The 21,186-nt window shown below is 60.1% G+C and overlaps 2 protein-coding genes across 7 annotated transcripts in view; both read left to right on the top strand.

Annotated features, from left to right (window-relative positions):
• WDR90 (WD repeat domain 90) overlaps nt 1-6,680 on the top strand; it is a 30,948-nt gene extending 24,268 nt beyond the window's left edge. For all 5 annotated transcript variants that reach the window (XM_054843501.1, XM_054843499.1, XM_054843497.1 and 2 more), the window contains 8 exons: nt 535-706; nt 1,441-1,563; nt 1,762-1,942; nt 2,410-2,540; nt 3,547-3,690; nt 4,812-4,931; nt 5,446-5,530; nt 6,252-6,680. In XM_054843501.1, coding sequence (XP_054699476.1) covers nt 535-706; nt 1,441-1,563; nt 1,762-1,942; nt 2,410-2,540; nt 3,547-3,690; nt 4,812-4,931; nt 5,446-5,530; nt 6,252-6,409 — 1,114 coding nt within the window. In that variant the 3' untranslated portion in view covers nt 6,410-6,680. The remainder of the gene's footprint in view (nt 1-534; nt 707-1,440; nt 1,564-1,761; nt 1,943-2,409; nt 2,541-3,546; nt 3,691-4,811; nt 4,932-5,445; nt 5,531-6,251) is intronic.
• A 90-nt stretch (nt 6,681-6,770) lies between these two features.
• Nucleotides 6,771-20,184, top strand: RHOT2 (ras homolog family member T2). Of its 2 annotated transcripts, none has more exons than XM_054843530.1 (19): nt 6,771-6,872; nt 7,445-7,503; nt 8,550-8,631; nt 8,756-8,799; nt 10,082-10,135; nt 10,562-10,614; nt 11,174-11,282; nt 11,748-11,849; nt 12,292-12,390; nt 12,857-12,965; nt 13,219-13,339; nt 14,110-14,194; nt 15,290-15,435; nt 15,523-15,623; nt 15,696-15,826; nt 16,290-16,370; nt 16,480-16,602; nt 16,708-16,910; nt 18,278-20,184. In XM_054843530.1, the coding sequence occupies exons 1-19, from the start codon at nt 6,836-6,838 to the stop codon at nt 18,393-18,395; spliced, it is 1,857 nt and encodes a 618-aa protein (XP_054699505.1). In that variant the 5' UTR covers nt 6,771-6,835; the 3' UTR covers nt 18,396-20,184. The 2 variants fall into 2 exon arrangements, with proteins under 2 accessions (XP_054699505.1, XP_054699504.1); XM_054843529.1 differs by having other exon boundaries at nt 6,790-6,872; nt 7,450-7,503.
• Nucleotides 20,185-21,186: the final 1,002 nt, after the last annotated feature.

Raw genomic sequence — 21,186 nt, 5'->3', positions numbered from 1 at the left:
GGAGGTCGTGGCCCCAGCGTCCCCACTCTGCTTGTGCCCGTCTCACCGTGCTCTTGAAATATTCTTCCCCTCGTCTGGCAGCTCCCAGGACCTGTCTGAGAGGTGGCTCTTCACAGACAGACATTGGCTCTGCCTGCAACTGCGCTGCTCCTGTTGCTCTTCATCCTTAGCTTTTCCTCTCCATCCCGTGACCGCTGATTCTTTCTGTCTGGATCTTTTTACTGAATTTTTGCCACAGGTAGCTGATGCCGTGAGTTTGTCACGCCTGAAGTTTGTGTCAGTGATTTGTAGGAACTCCTTTAAGAGAATTAGTGAAATACATTAATACGTTGCCTTTGTTTCTTCTTTTGTGCTATTGCGTCCCCTGTTTTCTCTCTTTCCTATAAAAGATGGTTGCACTGCAAATGCAACGGTAGTCACTGTTCAGTGTACAGGAGCAACCATGTGACTGGGCTCACTAGAAAATCACATTGAAAGGAGGCGGAGTGGCTGTTGCGACATTTGATCCAGTCCTCGCATCCTCCTTCCCTCCAGCTCCAGCTCGGTCCTGCTGGAACACGAGATCACCCTCGACGGGACAATAGTCAGTGTGGCCTTTGATGACTCTCTGGACATGGGGATTGTGGGCACCACGGCAGGAACCCTCTGGTACATCAACTGGGCAGAGAGCACAAGCATCCGACTAATCAGCGGTCACAAGAACAAGGTTAGAGGGGCTGGGCTGGGGCGGTTTGTCCCTCAGAGCAGCGAGCGCTGCGGGTGCTGTCCATGCGCCGGGCAGTGTGTGCGGGTTGCAGAAGCGTTCCCCGGTCTGGCCATGGGAGACGTCAGGGAGCTGCAGGGCTCGCTACTGCTGGCTGGATGACACAGAGGAGTGTAGAGAGAAATGCGCGCGCTGAGGAGTCCAACAGCGAGAAGTCTGAGCTCATCTGCTCTAGCTTTAGGTGTTTAATGGCCTCAGCCTGGCAGCAGCTGTGGGCCTTTCCACTGGAGCAGAAGAACGCGGTTTGCAATCACTCGGGCATCGTTCCCGAGTGCTGCGACTTCTGCCTGCCTTCCCCTTGCTAGCTGGACATCCATATTGGATAATGTTTTCTTTGCCTAAAACATTAAAAAACTCAAACAGGTGAAGAATGACTTTTCTGTTGCTTTGGGGTATCTTTATGCTACTGAAAAAAGTTTTCAAATGGTAGAAGAGAAGATATTTTACTTGCACCTCCGTTGCATAGTGCCTGGTCCTACCTTTGGGGTTAGGTTTACTAGTTTCCATTACAAGCCTAGTTGTCAGCCCAAGATTTAAGGACAAAACCAAAGCACCCCACCTTCTTTTATGTCTGGAGCTTCTTGTCTGGTGTCTCGGATGAGAGGGCAGAGGAGCTGATGTCCTCTAGGCTGCAGCATTTGTAGAGCCCCTGCTCCTCATCTCCGTTCTCCCTGCAGGTGACCGAAGTGTGCTTCAGTCCTGATGAGACTCACTGCGTAACGTGCGGGGAAGACGGCAGCGTGAGGATTTGGTCTCTGGGCAGCATGGAGCTGGTGGTACAGTTCCAGGTGCTGAACCAGGTAATTGTTGGTGGTACATCAATGGTTTCCTCTTGGCAGAGGGCACAGTGTGCTGCTTGGGATTGCAAGGACTGCTGTGTCCTCGCAGAGCAGAGTAGAGCTGGAGAAATACTTGCAGAAGGGGCTTTTAGTACACTTGATTGCACAGTCCCGCTGTCTTCACTGTGTCATCGGGTCTCTGCCCTGGTTCCTTCGCAGAGCTGCCAGTGCCTGGCCTGGAAACCTCGTCCCGTCGTTGCGTGGGGAGCTGAGAGTCAGCACGTAGTGGCAGGGTACAGTGATGGCACCATGCGCGTGTTCAGCGTTTCCAGGACAGAGATGGAGCTGAAAATGCACCCCCATGCCGTGGCACTGACAGCAATTGCCTACTCCACAGACGGTGAGGCTGCCTGTCAGAACAGTGGGGAGATGTTGCCTCGCGGAGCGTGGCTTTGTTGTGTTGGGTTACCATGACCTCCAGCCGCTCTGCGTACTGGTGATCTGCCCAAATACCTGGGGCCAGGGAGAGCTGGAGAGCTTCTGTCAATGGCTTCTGGTAGCTCTGCCAGCTGAGCATGTGGTAAACGGGGCACGGGAGGTGTATTGGCAATGGTATAGCGAAGGGGTCTGGGTACAAGAAGCATTCCTTTGTGTCCTTCTGCTTACTATCTGCAGTGGCTCTTCTTCACTGTGGTGTTTTAGTGGGTGTCTCCAAGATGTCTCATCTTACCCTGCCCTTGACTCAGATGTTCCCAACCTTTCATGGTGTTTTGGGATACCAGGATCCCACGATCTTAGACCTTTCTCCTATGGGCTTTTTCTTCTCCTACAAGAAGTTTTCCGTTCTCTTCTTTCCTCTGCCCGCAGGAGAAATGATCCTATCGGGGGGCAAGGACGGGCTCGTGGCTGTGAGCAGCCCTCGCACCGGGATGACCATCCGTGTCCTTGCTGACCACAAAGGCTCCCCCATCACTGTCCTCCAATGCACCAGGAAGCAGGTGAGCCCTCACCCTCTGCCCCGGCGCTGTGCAGGAGCGAGTTCCCCGTGAGTCACTGCACGGCTGTGGGAAGCAGCAGCAGTGTGGCCGGGTTGGTCAACGAGTTTGTTTTGTTTGTCCCTCGCTTTTCCTCTTCTGGCCACCCTTCCCCTCCAGTAACTTCTGCTCAGGTTTTTTCTAGGGATATATCCAGTGGGGTAAAGCCACACACGTTGCAGGTGCAATCCCGAGTGAGGCCGTGCCTGCAGGCAGAGGAGACCTTTGGTGGCTGTTGTAGACACGCTGCACGCAGATGTGATGTGTGTCTGTGCCACAGGCTCTGGGAGAGCAGCCCGGGCTGTGAGCTTTCAGCCTCTGCGCCCCCGAGAAGGGGCTCGGCGTGTTTTCCCCGCTTCGCTCCTGGCAGCCTGGCCTCCTGTGTGTAGCTGGCTCTTTGTACAGTTCCTCCATGGAGCTAGGAAGACTTGGCTGTGCAGCAGTGTGATGGTTTTAGCATCTCCTCTGTCCTTCTCTTCACAGAGAGTCTTTTTCCTGTGCACAGCAGAAATGAGAGTAATTTTGCCTAAGTTCTCAGGCTTTAAAATCACCCATGCTGCAAGGCTGTGTTCCCTGGTAACGATAGGCTTAGGAGATCCTCCTCGGTTTTAGGTGAAGGACGTTGTTAGGGGACACACGGTATTGGCAACCACTCTGCTAGGAGATGTGCAGATCCCTCCTGGGGAAGAGATCCATGTCGTTCAACCCCTCCTCCAGCAGGTTCTTCTGCCGGGGCTTTCAGCCCAGAGCGTGACGCCGGTTCCGGCACCACGACTTCCTTGTCCTATTTTATTCTAAGTGACTTTAAGCACTGCCCCAATGGACGTTAATCACGGTGTTGATCCCCTTACGGCACGAGGCCTGTGTTCCCTGTGTTCCCACGAGCTCCTGCCCCACGCTAGCTCTAGTGGCAGCTTTCTTTAAAGCTTCTGCACTACCGGAATCACAGCATCGCTTTTCTCTCCTGTAGTACCGCGACTTTGGGGTGGAAGGAGGCGAGCTCTGGCTGGCCACCAGCTCGGACCGGCGGGTCAGCGTCTGGGCCTCCGACTGGCTGAAGGATAAGTGCGAGCTCCTCGACTGGCTCAGCTTCCCAGCTCCTGCCGGCCCTGAGGTGAGTGTGGCAGCCCCTGCCTGCTCCTGCTGTGGGTCTCGGCAGCAGCCAATGCTGGAGGAGGGATGCATCAAGGTTCTGAGCGGGATGGGGCTAAAAAAGAACCTGTGCTTAGGAAAGCCATCTTCATTAGTTCTGCTGCTCGTAGAGTATCTTGTTAATGCACCTTCTTGCGTGTCAAAAGGCAGCGGGGATTGTAGCAGTGACTTTGTAAGCGTGAGGAGTCACAAAACTGCATCTGCAAAGAGCTGACGCCCCTGTGCTACGCAAAACAGAGCACAGGCAGCAGCGAGCGCAGTGTGCAGGAGAGAGACCTAATTATCAGCGTGCTGCTAACTTTGACATTCCCAAAGAGCATGAATATTCAGAGCCAGGAGCCCGGTGATGGGTTCATAGAGCCAGGTACTCTAGCCCTGTGTGTCTGTGATGCTTTGCAGAACGCTTGGGCTCCCCCCCAGGTGTGGGATTTGGGGAGCAGGATGCCTGCTGGAAAGGGAGGGGGGGGTCTGTATCGGGCAGGACGTGGAGCTGGTCCCCAGAGCACGGGACATTGGCGTGGGAGGGAGCTGGGTCTTTTGGGGAGCAAGTGGTGGTTCTTCAGCCTGCCACTCTCAGGACCAAGCGCAATTGGGTTCTGTCAGTGGTTCTTCAGTTTGTTTCCACAATGATGGATTTCCTCTCTGTGAAGGAAACTCACAACAGCTCTCCCCACAGTGAACATAGAAAGGGCTGATCTTGCATCCACTACTAAATATCTATTTTTCTGGGCTCTATTTTCCTGTGTTAAACCAATCCATAACCCAATCCCACCTTCAAGCCCACGTAGCAATAATGCCTTAACAGAAATTCAACCTGTTGGACCCTCATATGTCCCGTTCCTATGACAGTAAACAATTTACTTCAGGTTTCCATGGCAGTGCGTGGTTACTCCTTGCTTTGCCATGAGCACATCTGAGATGGCAAGAGGGAGGAAACAGCCTCCATCACGCTCATCTCCCGCTGCTCAGACACCTGCAGCCCATGGGCTGGTGTCCCTCTGTGCTCTCCTTTTGTCCCCTGCTGTGCTGGGTCAGGCTGGAGAAGCTAGCCTCAATTTTGTTCCCTTGGGTTTCCCTCACCAGGGTCTCGGCAGCCTCCCGCCCAGCCTGGCCATGTTCTGCCCTTGGGAACCCGGTACCCTGGTCTACGTCGGCTTTGGGATGCAGAAGGAAGCTTTATTTTACAATCTGCGTAAGAAACAGGTACCACAAGTACTTGTGCCCTGCCGGGGTGGCACAGGCACTCCTCTGCCACTGCGGAGCCGCAGCCACGTCGAGTGAGGTGTGGTGGGGGGAGGCAGTGCTGGCCTGTGTGTAAAGCCAAGGCTTGAAGGCCTGGGGTGGGTTTGGGCAAGTGGCTGCTCAGGGCAACAAGCTTTTCATCTCAGAAACTCCAGGCGAGCGGCAGGGCCCTGCCCCTGCCTCGGGCTGCGTCTGGGCGGGCTGCCACTCCCTGCTGCTGCCCTGCTGCCTTCCCATCCGACTGATGGGAGGGCAAGGTGCTTGCTTTAGGAGCACTAACAGTCTCTTAATTCTTGAGTCAAGTTTCCTCTGGAGAGTCGATGCCTTTGGCAAGTTTCTGAGCTCGGAGAGGTGCTATGCATCTGTCAGGCTCCCCTTTGAGAGGAGCCCTTTACCCTCCTACCGACTGCCACTGCAGCAGCCCTGGTCTCCCACCTTCTCATGTTGTTGGTGTGTTTCTCTTGCTGGAGCACAGGTAGTTGAGAAGATCTCTTTGCCGTACTTTGCCACATCGCTCAGCCTGTCTCCTGCAGCACGCTTCGTGGCCGTCGGCTTCGACGGTGAGTACTGGAGGGTGCTGTGGGCTCTGCTGCCCAGGCTCCCTTGTCCCCAGGTTGCCATCGGTCCCAGTTCTCAGGCAGGGTGTCAGGCAAGGAGAAAGCTCTGGGAGACTCAGAGGTCGGAAATGAGATGCATGAGCACAATTCTGTTTGTCAATGAGCACTCGAATGACTGCTTGGGGTTACGGGCTGTCTTCGTCTCTGTGGCTGTGTGAGCTGCAGCTTGGGAGGCAGAAGGGACCTTCCCCCAGCACAGGGACGGTCGGCACCCTTCTCCTGGCAAGGGCACCTTGCTCCTCTAGCTGTTAGTATCTGCCTGGGGAGGCAACACTTATGTCCATCCTGCTCTGACAGCGGCTCCTGAGAGCAGGGTGAGCTCCATACCTGCCCCAGAACTGCAGGGTACCTGCTGAGCCCAGGACCAGGTGCTTTGGGGGGTGTGAGACAGCAGAGCCGCACTAATGCGTGCTGCCGCATCCGTTACTGCAGTGTGACAGTCTGACACGCAGCATGGAGCTGCCCTGTCGTGCTCTCTTCCCCGTTACCAGCTGTTAACTGCCCACTTGCTCCTGCAAGAAGCTGTCGCTCAGCTTATGAAGTTGCAGCTTGGCAGGGGGGAGAGGGCCCGGGGGGTGACCGGGAACGGTGCTCCTGCCAGGGACAAGTCCCGTGGCGACGGAGCCTCCTTGCCCCAGCACTGAGCCCCCTCCTTTCCCTACAGAACGGCTCCTGAGGCTGCTGCACTGCCCAGCCGGGGCCGCACAGGACTACGCCGGCCATGACGACACTGTCCACCTCTGCCGCTTTGCCCCCTCCGGCCGCCGCCTCCTCACGGCCTCCCACAGCGCTGTCTTTGTCTGGGAGCTCACGGGCGCCTGAGCCGGGAGGCCTCGGGACCAGCGCTGTATCTCTAGCGCGGGAGGAAGGCTGGCATCCCCCGGGCCCGGCCTCCCCGCCCTTCGCCAGGCTTCGGCTCCTGGGCGAGGCCCCGGCTTAGGCCCCAACCAGGCCCCAGCCCCCCCCCCTCCCACCCGCGGGTTACTGGGGCCGGACGCGGCGGCGGGCCCGCAGGCCGGGCCCGGGCGGTTGCGCGATGTGTTTTACGGCCCCATTTGCCGTTTTGTGGGTTTTGGTTTGGTTTTGTTAATAAAAGATGGAAAGCTGAAACCACGAGGTTTGGCCTCCGCCCGCCAGGGGGCGCGCCTCTGCCCGTGCCGCTCTGCGCCGCCGCTCGCTGGTGTAGCCGGAAGTGGGGGGGAGGCCGGGCCGGGACGCGGCGGCCCCGGGAGCGGCGGCGGTGCCGCCATGAAGCGGGACGTGCGCATCCTCCTGCTGGGAGAGGGTAAGGCGGGTGGCGGGGCACGCCGCGGGTGGGTTCCCGGGGCCCTCCGGGACGCGTGGGGCCCATGGGGTGCCGCCCGGTACCGGGAGGGCCTCGCCTGCGGGGGAGGCTGGGGGGAGCGGCCGGGCCTACCCGTGGTCCCGGCCCCCGGGGGAGGGGAAGGGGGGGCTGGCGGGGCGGGAGGTGCGTGCCCCCCCACCGTGACGGCCCTGGTGTCGGGGAGCTGCCGCCGGGAGCGCTGCCCGCCGGCCGCCGTTTCCAGCCCCGCGGGCTCCCGTTCCTGGCGGTCCCTTCCCGCGGGTCCCTTCCCGTGGGTCCTTCCAGCAGCCCCGGGCTGCTGGTGGCGGGCGAGGCGTGCTGAAGTGCTGTACGGATTTACCGGCCCTGAGGTCTTCCGTCGGGCAAGGGCACCGGCGTCCCCTTCACCCGCGGACCGAGCCGCCCCGGGCCCCGCGGGTGGGATCGACGCCGGCCGCTGGCTCCGGTCCTGGCTGTTGCCTGCCGCTGTCCCCGGCCTGCGTCCCGCTCAGGCTCTGCCGGGCCGGTGCCAACGTGTTTCCTTTCTTTCCTAGCCCAGGTGGGGAAGACATCTCTGATCATGGCTCTGGTGGGCGAGGAGTTTCCTGAAGAGGTGAGCGGGGTGGGGGGGACGCCCCGGGGTGTCCTCGCTGGGTGCCCTGCGAGGCAGCGGTGTGACAGCTCTGTCCCGAGGGGGGGGTGTCTGGGGGGTGTGTGCAGCTCCCTGGGGGACCGGTGGCAGCAGCAGGGCTGGGTTGGGTGAGCTTAAGCCTGTGAGGACAGGACCGCATGGAGCTCTAGCTGAAACGGTGCTTTTTCCCGTTTGTGCTCTAATCCTGGACTTGGGGCCCTGTCTGCCCCCGGGAGGGCTGTAGGTACCTCCTGGGGCGCTGCTCCCCGCTGCTGCTGGGGGTCTCTGCGTCCACCAGTGCAGCAGGCCATGGGTCCCAGCCTTGCTCTCTGTGGCGGGGCCGTTTGCTCCCCAGCTGTGACCTCACTGCAGCGGTATCAGCACAAAGCCCTTGGAAGGGGCTGAGCTACATTCTCTGCCCTTCTCTGGAGACAGGCCTGGCACGCTGAGCCGCTGACCCATCGCAGTTCAGATGGGGAAACAGGATTGGTCTGGCTATCAGGTGGCTTTTTCCGCTGCCCATGAGCAGATGGTGCCCTCTGCGATGTTTGCACCGTGAAGCATCGGCTCCAGGGGCTCGGGGGAGGACCGGCTCTGCGCATCTTACCGTGCTTTCGCAGCAAAGCCTGGACAATCAGCTTAGCACTTCTCCTGGCTGCCAAGAGGTCAGGCCGGAGAGCTGGGGGAGTGCTGAGGGCTTATCTCTGGAGCTGCAGCGGGGGAAGCAGCGCTGACTTGTCTGAAAGCTGGCTTCCGTAGCAGGACTCGGTGCTGTCAGGAGGGAGGGCTCGGGACTGGGAGGCAGTTAGAGGTTTCATGGCAGGGACGCTGGCTGCGCGAGGGCTGGATGTAGTGAGCCAAGCTGCAGCTGCAGCCTGGTGGGCCAAGAGCGACCCACGGTTTGGAGCTCATCCCACCCTGGCAGGGAGGGTGCTGGGCAGCAGCGACATTGGGATCTGAAATCCCTTGTCACTCATCCTCGGTGCGTTCGGTACGGCTGGCTGGAAAGGAGTCTGCTGGCTTTGCAGGTGCCCCCTCGTGCGGAGGAGATCACAATCCCAGCTGATGTCACCCCCGAGAAGGTCCCCACACACATAGTGGATTACTCAGGTAGGGTCCTGGCCCTCCTCGCTCCCTGCCAGCCACGCTTCTCCCCTTCTCTGCTCAGCTGAGGGGCGTGGGAAGGGGTCCCTGCTGCTGTGGGCGGTTGGTGACAGGTCTCTTCCCCTTCCAGAGTCAGAGCAGACAGAGGATGAGCTGCAGGAGGAGATCGCTAAGGTGAGCGGAGCTGTGCCGGGGCGTTGTGGGACAGTAACCTGCCCTTCCCATAGCCCTGCAGCCTGCCAGTGACGTGCGGCTGCTTGCTCTCCCCGTTAGCCACCCGGAGATGCACAGACAGTCGGTTATCTGTGGATTAACACTATCAGTTTGTTTAGACGTTTGTTTAATCATTCTCTGTCTTGTAAGCTGTTGTGGCTTGTCCTAGCCCTCCAGGGAGCCTCCAGAAGGAGAGCGGTGGGGTGGCAGCTCGCTGCCCACCAGGAGCTGGAAGAGGCTGCTGAGCAGATGAAGTGCTCTTAGCCTCGGGATGTTCCTAATGGACCTAGAAGAGGGGAGAAGCAGTTATCGAGCTTGGGCGAGACTTCCCTGCTCCCTACGTTAGGTCCCTGTGGCTGCCTGATGAAGTAGTGGCCCAGAGGAGTTGGTTTGGGAGCTGGAGCCCCAGGGAGTGCTGGGCAGGGAGGGATAAGGGCTCCCACGTCCCTCAGGGCAGCTATGGGGAAATAATCCAGCTGGCTGGCTGGGCTGGGCTGGGCCCAGCTGCTCTTCTCCGACCCAGGATTATCCTCGGCTCTGCACAGAGGAGGACATCTTGATTATGGATAATAAAACACTCTCCCCTGTGCGTCTCGCATGAGCAAAGCTATTTAATCTCTCCACCTCGGTGGCTAACGGCCAAGGAGGTGGGCTGATGGGCACGGGGTTCCTGCTCCCTCCACCCAGACAGCAAAAGTATACAGAGGCTTAAAATGGCTCCAGGAAATCCTGCCTAAACCCTTGTGTGTCCTCGGGATTAGCACTAAACTCTCCCCTGAAAGGGCCAGTGATCCCTCCTGTCTGCTTCAAAGAAAGCATTGGTGTCAGCGCTGTCTGCGCGGGGTCGGGGAGGGGAGGAGGGCAGCGGCTGTTGGCCCAGCACGGGGCACAGGCAGAGCTGTTGCAGGGGGACAGTGAGGCGTGGGAGCAGGGAACTGGAGCCGGGCGTCAGGCGTGCAGGCAGATGCGCTCACGGCAGCTCCCTGAAGCAGACGAGCGACTCTGTGCTCTGAGCAGCCCGTTGTAAAGCTCATGTTGACAGCGGGCGAGTCCCTGCTGTCGGAGGGCTACGTGTGTGCGTGCACGCTCACGCGCGCTCAACCACCGCTGCTGGGTTTCAGTGCGAGCGTGCCAGCAGCGTGTGGGGCCGGACCGTGCCTCGGGCTCAGCCAGCCGCCCCGCTGCGGTGAGCATGCTGCAGGGACCCTCGCTCACCACCCTCTGCCCCTTCTTTCTCTTGTAGGCCAACGTGGTCTGCATGGTGTACGATGTCACCAAGGAGGCCACAATCGAGAAGGTAACAAGTCCCCCGCCAGAGCCCTGAGCGGCCCCGCTCCGGCAGCAGTGCCAGAGGGGAAGGGGGTTCCCAGCGCCGGGTCCTTCCATGCCCCGGCTTTTTTGCGTGGGCGGGTACTGCTGCCCTCCAGCCCTCTGGGGGATTTGGGCTTTGAGACCCCTGCAAGCAGAGGCAGGCTGAGCACAGCCCCAGCTTACTCCCACGTTGGCTGTTGTCCTCGTGCGCTGGGCGGGGGGAAGGCAACAGGCTTGTCGGATCCTTCTGCTGGCATCCAGCATCCCTGGGGCTGCGCTGCCGGCTGGTGCGGGGGAATGCCGGGGAGCAGATGGCTGCAGGGCCCTGCTGACTGCTGCGGCGCCTGTGCTGGGGGCTGCCTCTCCCTTCCCAGGCTGCACTGACAGGACTTTCCCTCTGCTCGCCTTTCAGATTCGCACAAAGTGGATCCCCATGGTGAACGGGGGAGTCGAAAAGGGCGCCAGGTACCGTGTGTGGCGTGGTCCGCAGGTGCAGAATCAGGAAATTCTAGAGGCTGCAGGGTCACCATGGCCTTTGTGTCGTGCAGAGGCTACTCAGATCAAACCAGCTTTGCGGTTTGTGGCCAGACCGCTTCTAGTAGAAGGACGTGGGGGTTTTTTTCCCCCCTCACCAATCTAGCTGAGGCAGAGGGCTACAGGAGAGGGTTCCTTCCCCCCTTGATCTCTTCGCAGCCAGGCAGGGAGAGGAGGCTTCCAAGGGAGTACGGGAGCACAGAAGCCACAGTCTGTGTGTGGATTGCTTAGGCAGAAGGCTGCTGTGCTGGATTAAAGGCTCCTGAACATATTGTTGCTGGGTGAAAGCATAAGCGGGATCAGGCCGTCTGTTTCTCCAGATGGATGCTCCCAGCCGTGGGAGGCAGGAAAGCTGCTGTGGACCTTGCAGAGGAGGGTCGGGGGGGCTCCTCGTCCTGCTCCCTGGGAGCACGCATGGCTGGGGCAGCGCTGAGGCCGAGAGAGGGGTGGCCTCGCTCGTGCTTTCTGATGCTCTGTCTTTCTTCCTCAGGATCCCCATTATTTTAGTGGGAAACAAGTCTGACCTGCAGGTGGGCAGCTCCATGGATGTCATCCTGCCCATCATGAACCAGTTCTCAGAGATCGAGACCTGTGTGGAGGTGAGGGAACCGGAGGGTTTCTGCAAAGCCTTCCTGAGGGGTAGGAGCACTTGTCTGGCATGAGTCAGGGAGCCTTCCTGCTTGTGGAGACCTGCCCTGCTAGCGTTGCTCTGCAGAAGTACCCCCGTCTCGAGGGCTTGTGTTTTTTAGGCTTTGTGTCCTTTGCCTCCCTTGCAGGGAGTGGGTTTTGGTGCCTGCCCACTCCATCTCTCCAGCTGTAATTGGTGTTGGAGCTACATGCGGCCCCCACTGGCTCTGGGGCTGTGGAACCAGTGTAGCAAAGATGCAGTCTGAGCAGGAGATTTCGCTTTTTGGTTTTTTTCTTAACAGCGGACAGATATTGCTCTGTGCTTTGATGCACAACTTGTCTGGCTCGGGGAGCTCGTGTCATCCTCCTCCTGCCCCTTGTTACCAGCCCATCGCCTGTCCCTGCTCACAGGGCTGTCTCTTCCTTTGAATCCCTAGTGCTCTGCCAAGAACCTCAAGAACATCTCTGAGCTCTTCTACTATGCCCAGAAAGCTGTGCTGCACCCCACTGCCCCCCTCTATGACCCAGAGGAGAAGCAGGTAGGACTCCCCTTCCCATCGCAGCGCTCTGGTGTGTTGCTGTGCTTTCGCCCCTGGGTAGGAGGGTGATGAGTTTGGGCAGAGGCAGCCAGAACAAGGGGAAAGCGGTACCGACAGAGGGGAACGTGCCCGTCTCCTGTTCTCAGCACAGCTAGCTGAGTATATCCAGGCCAGAGAGCTCTGCAAGGACTGGAGGCATCTTGGGGTGGAAGCCCTCGTGCTCCAGACCATGTGTTAGCCATGGTGGGAAGGATCAAGGAGAAACCTTCCCCGCGGGCTGTCCTACTTCTGAGTCCTAGCTCCTAGGTGCCTGTGGTGCTGGCCTAGCTGGACCGTGCTCCCAGCCAGTGCAGGAAGGGAACCCCTCTGCACATGGATGGGGTTTCAGGAGGCAGGCTGAAGGCACTGCCGTGTTTTCGTCACCATGGTTGGTCCCTTGCAGCTGAAACCTGCGTGTGCACGAGCACTGACCCGGATTTTCAACCTCTCGGACCAGGATAATAACCAGATCCTGAGTGATGATGAACTCAACTACTTCCAGGTAGGGCTGGCTGTGGAGCTGAGGTGTTCCCTAGTCCCTTGTGGAGGCTGCGGTATTCCCCAGTCCCTGGGGTCCCCTTTCCTTCTCCAGTACCGGGCAGAAAGGCTGCCCCTCTCCTGACACAGCCGTTCTGCTGCACTCAGTACTTCTGCTGTTGCACAGCTAAAGCTCCATAGGGTGCATCTCTGAGCACGTGGGGATCCATAGGTCTTCCATCTTCACTTAAGCTTGGGTTGAGTTTGCTCTGCAGTGGGAAGAGCTGGGGGCTCTGGAAATGTTGAGTCATGCGTTACTGGGATGGGAGGAACAGCTGTTTGGTCAGGGTCTAAGGCAGTAATCCCTGAGCTGGGTGGGTTTTCTCTCCTAGAAACACCATCTGCTTGCCAGGGGAGAGGGATGCTGCTGAGACCGAGGGTTGTGCTGTCTGTGCTTTGCTGATGATGATCTTCTTTCTCTTGGGAGGTAGAAGTCCTGTTTTGGAAACCCACTGGCTCCCCAGGCCCTGGAGGATGTGAAGATGGTTGTGTGGAAGAACACCACAGACGGGGTGCAGGACAACGGCCTGACGTTGAACGGTAACAGCCCAGGAGCGACCCATCTCCTTCAGCACATTATGAGGGGCCCTGTCCTTGGGCTGAGCCTCCTGGCTCTCCTTCCAAGCCTAACTAGTCCCTCTTGTCAAAGCAAGCTTGAGCCTGCTCTGGCTACTAGAGCTCTCTGTCCAAGCAGCCTGTATTCCCAGGGAAAGCATGATCCTGAGGAGTGGATCCCTGAGGATGAGTGCTCAGCTGGCTCCACTGTGTCTGAGTTGGCTGATCTCTCCTGCAGGCTTCCTCTTCCTCAACACCCTCTTCATCCAGAGAGGCCGGCACGAAACCACCTGGACCATCCTTCGCCGCTTTGGTTACGATGACGAGCTGGAGCTGACGGATGACTATCTCTACCCACAGTGCGTATCCTGCCATGGAGCGGGGTGGGCAGGGTGTGACGTCCCTGTGGTGATGTCACATGGGAGCACTTGGGCTCTCCAGCACCTTTATTGGCTCCTTTCTGCACTCTGGGGCCTGCCCGGCTGAATCCGCCTGTGCTACTGGCTCTGATGTAGGCGGGCAATGAGGTGGGGAACGAAGGTCTGTCCCTGACTTCCCTTGACATCAGCAAGGGGCTTTTGAAGGCTGTTCTGTCTCTGCCTGAGCTGAGGCAGAACGGCTGTTGGGAGCAGCGAGCTGTCAGCACAGCCCTCCCGGCTGATTCTGCAGCTGCTGTCTCTCCTCTGCTCCCTGCCACCCCGGAGGTGGTGATCTGGCAGTAATGAAAGGGTTTGGCTTGTGAGCTGCCTCATCCTCTCCCCACACAGCAGGCTGCGCGGAGAGGCGACAGGGCCCGTGCTGGTGGAAAGCACCCCGAGGGGAGTGCCGTGCCCTACTGAAGCCCTGGGCACGAGGCAGAGCGAGGGCTGCATCGTCTCCCTGGCTGCTTGGGCAGTGTGGAGGTGCCGAGGAGAGGCCACTGCGCACCCTCGAGGCCTTCTCCCCAAAGCGAGGGGCTGTGTCAGGGAAGAGCCAGGCCTGGAGACAACCGCTGGCTGTGGGCAGGGAGGGAGTGGGGAGCTGTGTGCTCTGGGTGAGATCTGGCTCAGCCGAGGACCCGCTCGCGTGCTGCCCTTCATTCAGGGCTCGAGGAGGCGTTGGAGCTGCTCACTTGGGTCTCTCCTGGCAGGTTCCGCCTGCCCCCCGGCTGCTCCACAGAGCTCAACCACTTAGGCTACCAGTTCCTGCAGCGGCTGTTTGAGAAGCATGACAAGGTGGGCAGCGTGGAGGGGAGGGGACGCTCTCTGCTGGGCCTGCAGGCTGGGGCGTAGCTGCTTGCCCGTCCACCCCTCTGTTCCAGGGAGCAGACGTGGCGAGAGCGAAGGGCTTTCCTCTGCCGCTGCGCTCCCTTCACAGCTTCTGGCTGAGGCTTTGGGAGCAGGAGGTGGTCACAGCGAGCTGTAGGTAGTCTGATGGCACGTCAAGGGTGTGGGGTTGTGGTCACTACCCTTGAGCAAAGGGCAGCCGGTAAAGTTTGGGCCTTCAGGGGATGGCTCTGAGTTAAGATGGAGCTGGAGTAGCCTGGCTGCAGCATGCGGGGTGGCAGGGAAAGCGGGCACAGCTGCTGGCCTGCAGCCACGCACCAAGCACAAGCATCCGCACGGCTGCCAGCCCTGTGGAGGGGGTGCCAGGCTGGAGAGGGGGAGGGAAAGCAGCTGATCTGTGCCGTGCTCTTTGGAGAGTAGAGAGAAGGGGGGTGTTGGATCTGCGTGCACCTGCTAGGAGTAGTTATTCAGCTGTTGGAGTGGGGTACCACAGCTCTGTGGCCACGGGGAATTCCAGCACAGAGTCAATGCATCTCCCTGCCGGCAGATCCTCTTTGGGGTGGCCCACCAGCCTGAAAATGCTGACTTAATGTGTGGTTAGCTGGTGGCCACTGGCCCGGCGGCCACACACAGACCTTGGGTTAGTTACCCAGCAGCATGGAAGGCCAGGCTGGAGTGATGCAGGCTGCTGCGTGGTGGCTGGCCCCAGGGAAGCTCAGGGCTTGCAGGGTGAGTGTGGGCAGGTCCTGCCCAGTAGCAGGGCTGGCACTGGTTCCAGCAAAGCAGAATTGGCCCGTCTCTTGTGCAGTGATGGGAATCCCTGGGGCGCAGGCTCTCTGCACGCTCACGCAGCTCTGGCCTTGCTTGCGATTGATTTCCGCCATTGAGAGCATCTCCGTGTCATTCTGCAGCAGCGAGCAGGGTGGCTTGTGTGCCGGGGACCCTCTCTGGACCCCAACAATCCTTGGTGTGGCTGCAGAAAGCTGCCAGTGCGTGCAGAGGCTGTGTTCCACCTCAGCTGCTGACTGCCCTTTGTTTTGGCAGGACCAGGACGGAGCCCTCTCCCCTGCAGAGCTGCAGAACTTCTTCAGCGTCTTCCCCTGCGTGCCCTGGGGCCCTGAGCTCTACAACACGGTATGCACCACTGATAAAGGCCTGCTTTCCCTGCATGGATTCCTCTGCCAGTGGACGTAAGCTCAGTCCCTCTCCCCACCTTTAGTCACATCGCTTAGCCCTTGCTGACCTCGTCGGCTTCCCGGTGCGTTCTGTCTCTCCAGGCTCATGGCTTACCTGGATGTGCGGCACTGCCTGGAGTGCCTGGGCTACTTGGGCTACCCCATCCTCTCGGAGCAAGACTCCCAGACACAAGCCCTGACAGGTACGGCCGTGCCCTCCCCTCCTGTCGCAGTGTGTGTCCCTCCTCTCGCTCACCCAGCCTCTCTCCTGCCAGTGACCCGGGAGAAGAGGATTGACCTGGAGAAAGGCCAGACCCAGAGAAACGTTTTCCTCTGCAAGGTGCTGGGAGCCAGGGGCGCAGGCAAGTCCGCCTTCCTGCAGGCCTTCCTCGGCAGGAGCCTCGCGGTGAGTGGCTGCTCCCCTCTCCGGCTGCGCTGCGGCAGGGCGTCCCACAGCGGAGCAGGAGGCAGAGCCGTGAGGCCGTTGAGCAACCTGCTGCGTGACCGCACCTCCCTGCCCACGGCCAGGCCTCGGCGTCCTGGCAAAGGGCTTCGCACCCCGCTCCGTGCCGGCGGAGCTGGTTGATGCAGCTGTTGCATCCTTAATTTTGCCTAAGGCAGCACGCCTGCTCCCTCTGCTTGTCCCGAGGATTTGGAGGGGCCGTACCTTTCCCGGGTGGCCGTGTCTCCCTGAGGCGATGCTGGTTTTCCCGGCGCGTTACAAACAGCCCCACGTCTCGTGTCAGGCTCCGGCCGGCCTTCAAGTGGTTGTTACGCCACAGGGGCTTGGGGCGGTGTGAAATGCTCTCCCTCCCCCAAGCATTGCTCTTACTCCCTGCTGTCTGAAACGCTGTTTTCATCGGTGGTAGGCCCAGAGGGAGAACCCGGGAGAGCCGTCCGTCTACGCGATCAACACGGTGCAGGTCAACGGCCAGGAAAAGTACCTTATAGTAAGTCAGGGAGAGGAGGGAATGGCACGCAGTCTGTGCGCTGGTGTGAGAAACAGCCCGTCTCCTCGAGATGGTGCTGTGCCACGTGTCCTTTCCCCTCCTGCCCCAGCTGTATGAGGTCAGCACCGACACAAAGTTTGTGAAACCGTCGGACGCAGCCTGCGATGTTGCCTGCTTCATCTATGACCTGAGCGACCCCAGATCCTTCAGCTACTGTGCCAGTATTTATAAGGTAACTGGCAGGGCCCCTGCGGGACTTCAGCCTCTGCGTGGCAGTCCCACATCTCCCAGGGCTTGGTCGTTTACCCCTCGCTGGGGCTTCTCCCTGTCTCTGCAGCAACACTACATGGACAGCCAGATCCCCTGCGTCTTCGTGGCCTCCAAGACAGACCTACCAGAAGCGAGTCAGCAGCCTGGGCTCTCCCCCACCGAATTCTGCTACAAGCACTGTCTCCCACCTCCCTTCCTCTTCTCCTGCCACGGCCAGGGTCCGCCCGGTACCACCGTCTACACCAAGCTGGCGACCGCCGCCACCTTCCCGTTAGTATCCTTCCCTTGGAGGGGACTGTCGACTGGGAGCAGAGCTTGGGGAGGGGGGGTGTGTCTGAACCCTGCTTCCCCCGCCATCGCTCTTGGTTTGGTTTCTCTCTAGCTCTTGGTGTCATCTGCTCGTACAAGGAACAGAAGCAAACAGGCTGCTGCTTTCTCCACTTGGGAGAGGGTGGAGGCTCTCTTCTGCCTTGTGTCTCTGGCAGATTTATTAGATAGATCTTGCCACAGGAGTTTTTATTTTTGAAGCCTAAGATAAAAAATGCTGAAGGGGAGTAGCCAGCCTAGTTTGCCGAGACCTGCAGAGGAGGGTGGCAGCTATTTTCTCCCGATGAGGTGGATCAGACTGAAAAAGAGGTCAGTGAAGCAAGACCTCTGTTCGCACAGCCTCCCTTGGGAAGGAACCGCACCTGAAAGGGGCTGGGCAACAGCGAAGGGCAGCAGCCAGGCCGGTCACGGCCGCTGAGGGGACATCTGGGAAGGACAACATGTCTGTGTGTGGCATCGCACCGCTCGAGGGGCGGAGGGGGCTGAAAGCTGAGGGTCGGCGCAACGCCGGGGGCAGAGCCCTCCTGGGGAGAACATGTGGGTGCGTTGGAAGACAGGATGGGATTACTAGTGAGTGGTTTTCCCTCTAGCTTCTTTTCAATAAACAACTTTATTTTTAGAGCTGACACTTTTTTTTTTCCCCCTCTGCAGTATTAAAATTTAAATATTCTTAATATATCTTAGGGTATGTGGTATAAATAAATAACAGCGTAATGGAGGGCCAGGGATTGGCTGTTCTCCCCTGATTTAGTGGAGAATGAATAATTGATACGTCTTTCCTCCTCGGAGAGGAGCACGTTGGTGCAGGACAGCACGTGTTTAGGAAGGGAATGTGTATGTTGGGGCAGGACTGGGCCCCTTCCCTCGCTGCCCTTAGGCCAGTGTCCCCGGCTGTGCCAGCGTCTCCGCCGGCATCCGCTTCTGGGTCTCAGTGCACTTGGAGTTGTAAAAGCAGCTTGACCTAGAAAGGAAGATACGTACCTCCTTGCTCGTACTAATTATTTAGGTGTTGGTGTGCTATTTCCAGACCACGGGAGGATAAAATCACATCTGTCCCACCAGCGGGGCTGGAAGCTATCGTTCGGCATGATGATGGCGATGATGCCAGGTGGTGGGTGCTCTGGCTTGTGGAGCCGGGGAGCCTCTCGCTGCTCCCTGCCTTCAGCTGGAGCTGTGCTGTGGTCACCCCCGGGGACACCCCAACCTCCCCGCTCGCTGTGGGGAAGCGCTGCGGGCTGCCAGGGAGCTCGGCGTTTGGACGGCCGTCTCCGTGCACCTCGCTCACTGGCCTCTTCTCTCTTTCCTTGCAGGCACTTGAACGCCGTGGAGCTGGGAGCTGCGTCCTTCTGGCTGCGGGTGGCTCTGGGGGCCGCGGTGACTGCTCTGGTAGGGGTCACGCTGTACCGCGTGCTAGCCAAGAACAAATGAGAGTCGCTCTTCACCCCGTCCTCCCTCTGACACCAGCCTCCCCCTCCCGAATGACGCCCCAGTGAGGGGCCTTGCCTCAAACTGGTTCCTGGTGGGAAATCCTCCTTTCCCCCCAGCCTGGATTGCAGGACCAGTGAAACCGGACTTCCCAGCACCAGCAGGATAGATCCCCGGCACTGGCCAGCCTAACCGCGCCGGCCTCTGCAGCCTCCTTGCCCATGTGGCTCCTGCCCAGCCATGGCAGCAGGGGCCAGGCAGCTCTGCCTGGGTGTTCCACCTCACCGGCAGGTGGAGGATCATCCCCATCTTTTATTCTTTTTTTTTTTTTAACGTTTGTTTTTAAGCTCAAAACATGAGTGTTTCGGTATCTGCTGAGCCAGGCACATCCCTTCCCCAGGGGGCTGTGCTGGTGCCCTCAATTGGCGGGGGGGGGCACAACACTCCTGGAGCCCCTGGGGCCTCCGGCAGCCGGAGCAGAGCTGTCAAAGGGGCTGATGGCTTGCCCCCTTCCCCCCCCCGGCACACCTCCATCCCCAGGCCCTGTTTCCCTCTGCCAGCGCTGGGAAAGGCAGCGGTGGAGGGCCAGGCACTTACCCCCCTCCAAGCCCCTGTGTTTTGGGGTCCCTCCCAGCCCTTGCTGGGATGCTGTGGCTGCAGCCCCCAGTCCTGGGCTGCGAGGGGAAGGAGCGATGCCGGACACTTGTCCCAGGCTCCTTCTCTCTCTCGTTTCTGCACAAAAATCCTCAGAGTCCTGCAGCGTGCCAGGCTCTCGGCCCATCTGCCCTCCTTCCCTGCCTGGCTGCCTGGCCCATGTTCCCCCACCCTTGCTCTGGCCACCAGTATTCTCGGGGCCCCAGGAGTCCCGGTAAGCTGGGGAGGGCTGCGAGGGTGTAGGGTGCCCGCCGCACTCCCCGGGGCAGGCTGCAGTCCTTTCCTGGCAGTGCCATCGCAGAGCTGGTGCCATGCCGTGCCGTACGCTGGCATATGGCCCTTGTGCTGCTGTCTCCTCCGCGGGACCCTGGCTGCACTGAGGCTGTCCCCGAGCACGAGGCTCCGGGCGCTGCATCTCCTGGTACGACTGGAACCTCTTTCCTCCCATCCCCTGCCTGCGCCCAAGCCCCCGGGCAGCTGCCGTGACTTCAGTCTGGTGTAAAGCCGGCGCCAGAGTCTCACAGCATCCACGTCTCCGAGTCCCACAGTGTCAGGGCAGCCCGTGCTGGTCCCCGCGCTCAACTCACACCCATCTCTGGGCTCCCGCCCGTCGTGGGGGGGATCCCGGGGCAGCTCCTGGCTCAGAGACACGAGCTCTAGGCTTTCCGAGCACACTCAGGGTAGGTTTCTCTGCAGGCAGCTGGTGGGGCAGCACCGAGGTACAGCTGGAGGTGCCTGTCTGTGTATTTGTCTATTTAAACTTTTTATCGCGGCCTGGAGCCGGTGAAGGGGGTTGAGAAGTCGCTGGGCGGCAGCCGGCATCTCTTACAGGGGCAATCCTAGGGTGCTGCACCCATCCTGCCTGTGCCCAGGCCGCAGCACTGGCTGGACACGGGGTCCCTGCCTGTGCCGGAGCCTCTCTGCCAGTCGGGCACCCGCTGCCAGCACGCTCGCTGCTGGCCTGTGGCTCGCGGCACTGCTAGGGCCACATCCCTGGTGTTTCCGTATCCCTTCTCCGGGGCCAAGCCCACTGCGTCCGGTGGTCTGACCCCGCTCCCGGCACCGCTCCAGGCCTGACAAAGCCATACCGTTTTAGGAGGTTTGTTCTCTACATGAAAATAAATTTTTACACACCTTCCACTTGTGCACGGTGTCCTACGTCTCTTGGGGAGCAGGACCCCTCGCTCCCTCGGCTGCCTTTGAGCCAGGAGACCCTGAGGGCCTGGGCTGTTCCCCCCCCACCCCCCGCCCCGGTTTGGGGGCAGTTATGGGGGTTTAGGGCGGGAGCTGAAGCCTAGCCCTGGGGGACAGGGCTCGGGGCTGGCCCAGGGCTCGCCGGTGCTGGAGGGCATGGATGCCTCTGCCACCAGTGCCCGGCCCCACGGGGGATTAGGGGCTCCCCACTTCCCGCAGCCGCCTTCCCCCTGCACGCCTGCAGCCCCCCGGGCTGTGCTGCCTGCCCTGCCTGCTCCTGTTTCCCCGTGGCAGCTTTTCCCTCGGCTATTTCTGTCTCCGCAGGCTCAGCTGCGGGTGCTGGGCACTGGGAACGCGGGCACAGCTGGGGAAAAGGCTTTTCCCAGCACCTCTCCGGGGCTTCTGCTCTGAGGCTGGATGGGACCGGACTGCTCCCCCTGTGCAAGGGTGTCCCTCCGGGCTGCTGGGGTGGGAGAGGAGACCCTGCTACAGCAAACTGGGGCATCTGGGGGTGCCCAGGCAGGGGGGGAGCAAGACCAGTACCACTGAGCAGGGCGGAGGCAGTGATGCCAATGTGGATGGCGCTCGTGGTGCTCCCTGGTGGGTCCAAACCGGGCTGGGCCCCATGGGAGCAGCAGGCCCACGTGTCGTGGTGCGTATTAATAGCGCCGGTGTGCTGGAGCCGCGCACGCCGTGCCGGGTCAGGCGTGGGACAGGGGATGCACGTGGCAGGGCTGTGGGAGCTCACCCCTAGCTACACGCAGTCCCCAAGGAAGGAGCCTGGGCATCGCCCTGCTCGCTGCCTGGCGTCTCTGCCTGTCCTGTGCCAGCTGGCATCGCCGCGGCAGCGCTGGCCTGCCCAGCCCCTGCCTGCCCAGCCCCTCTGCCCTGGCACAGGGACAGCCACAGGGGTGCCAGGCCGGCCGGGGAGAGCCCCCCGCCATGG

The sequence above is a fragment of the Grus americana genome, chromosome 15, assembly GCF_028858705.1.
Source record: "Grus americana isolate bGruAme1 chromosome 15, bGruAme1.mat, whole genome shotgun sequence".
Taxonomy (NCBI): domain Eukaryota; kingdom Metazoa; phylum Chordata; class Aves; order Gruiformes; family Gruidae; genus Grus; species Grus americana.
The sequence above is the reverse complement of the archived record's forward strand: the minus strand, read 5'-3'. Positions and strand labels throughout refer to the sequence as shown.

Excerpts from the sequence above, each read along its gene's own strand:
- RHOT2 (XM_054843530.1), top strand. The coding sequence starts at position 6,836 with ATGAAGCGGGACGTGCGCATCCTCCTGCTGGGAGAGG. Across the intron at positions 11,283-11,747 it reads AGATCGAGACCTGTGTGGAG|TGCTCTGCCAAGAACCTCAA; the intron begins GTGAGGGAACCG and ends TTGAATCCCTAG. Across the intron at positions 15,624-15,695 it reads CCAGACACAAGCCCTGACAG|TGACCCGGGAGAAGAGGATT; the intron begins GTACGGCCGTGC and ends CTCTCCTGCCAG.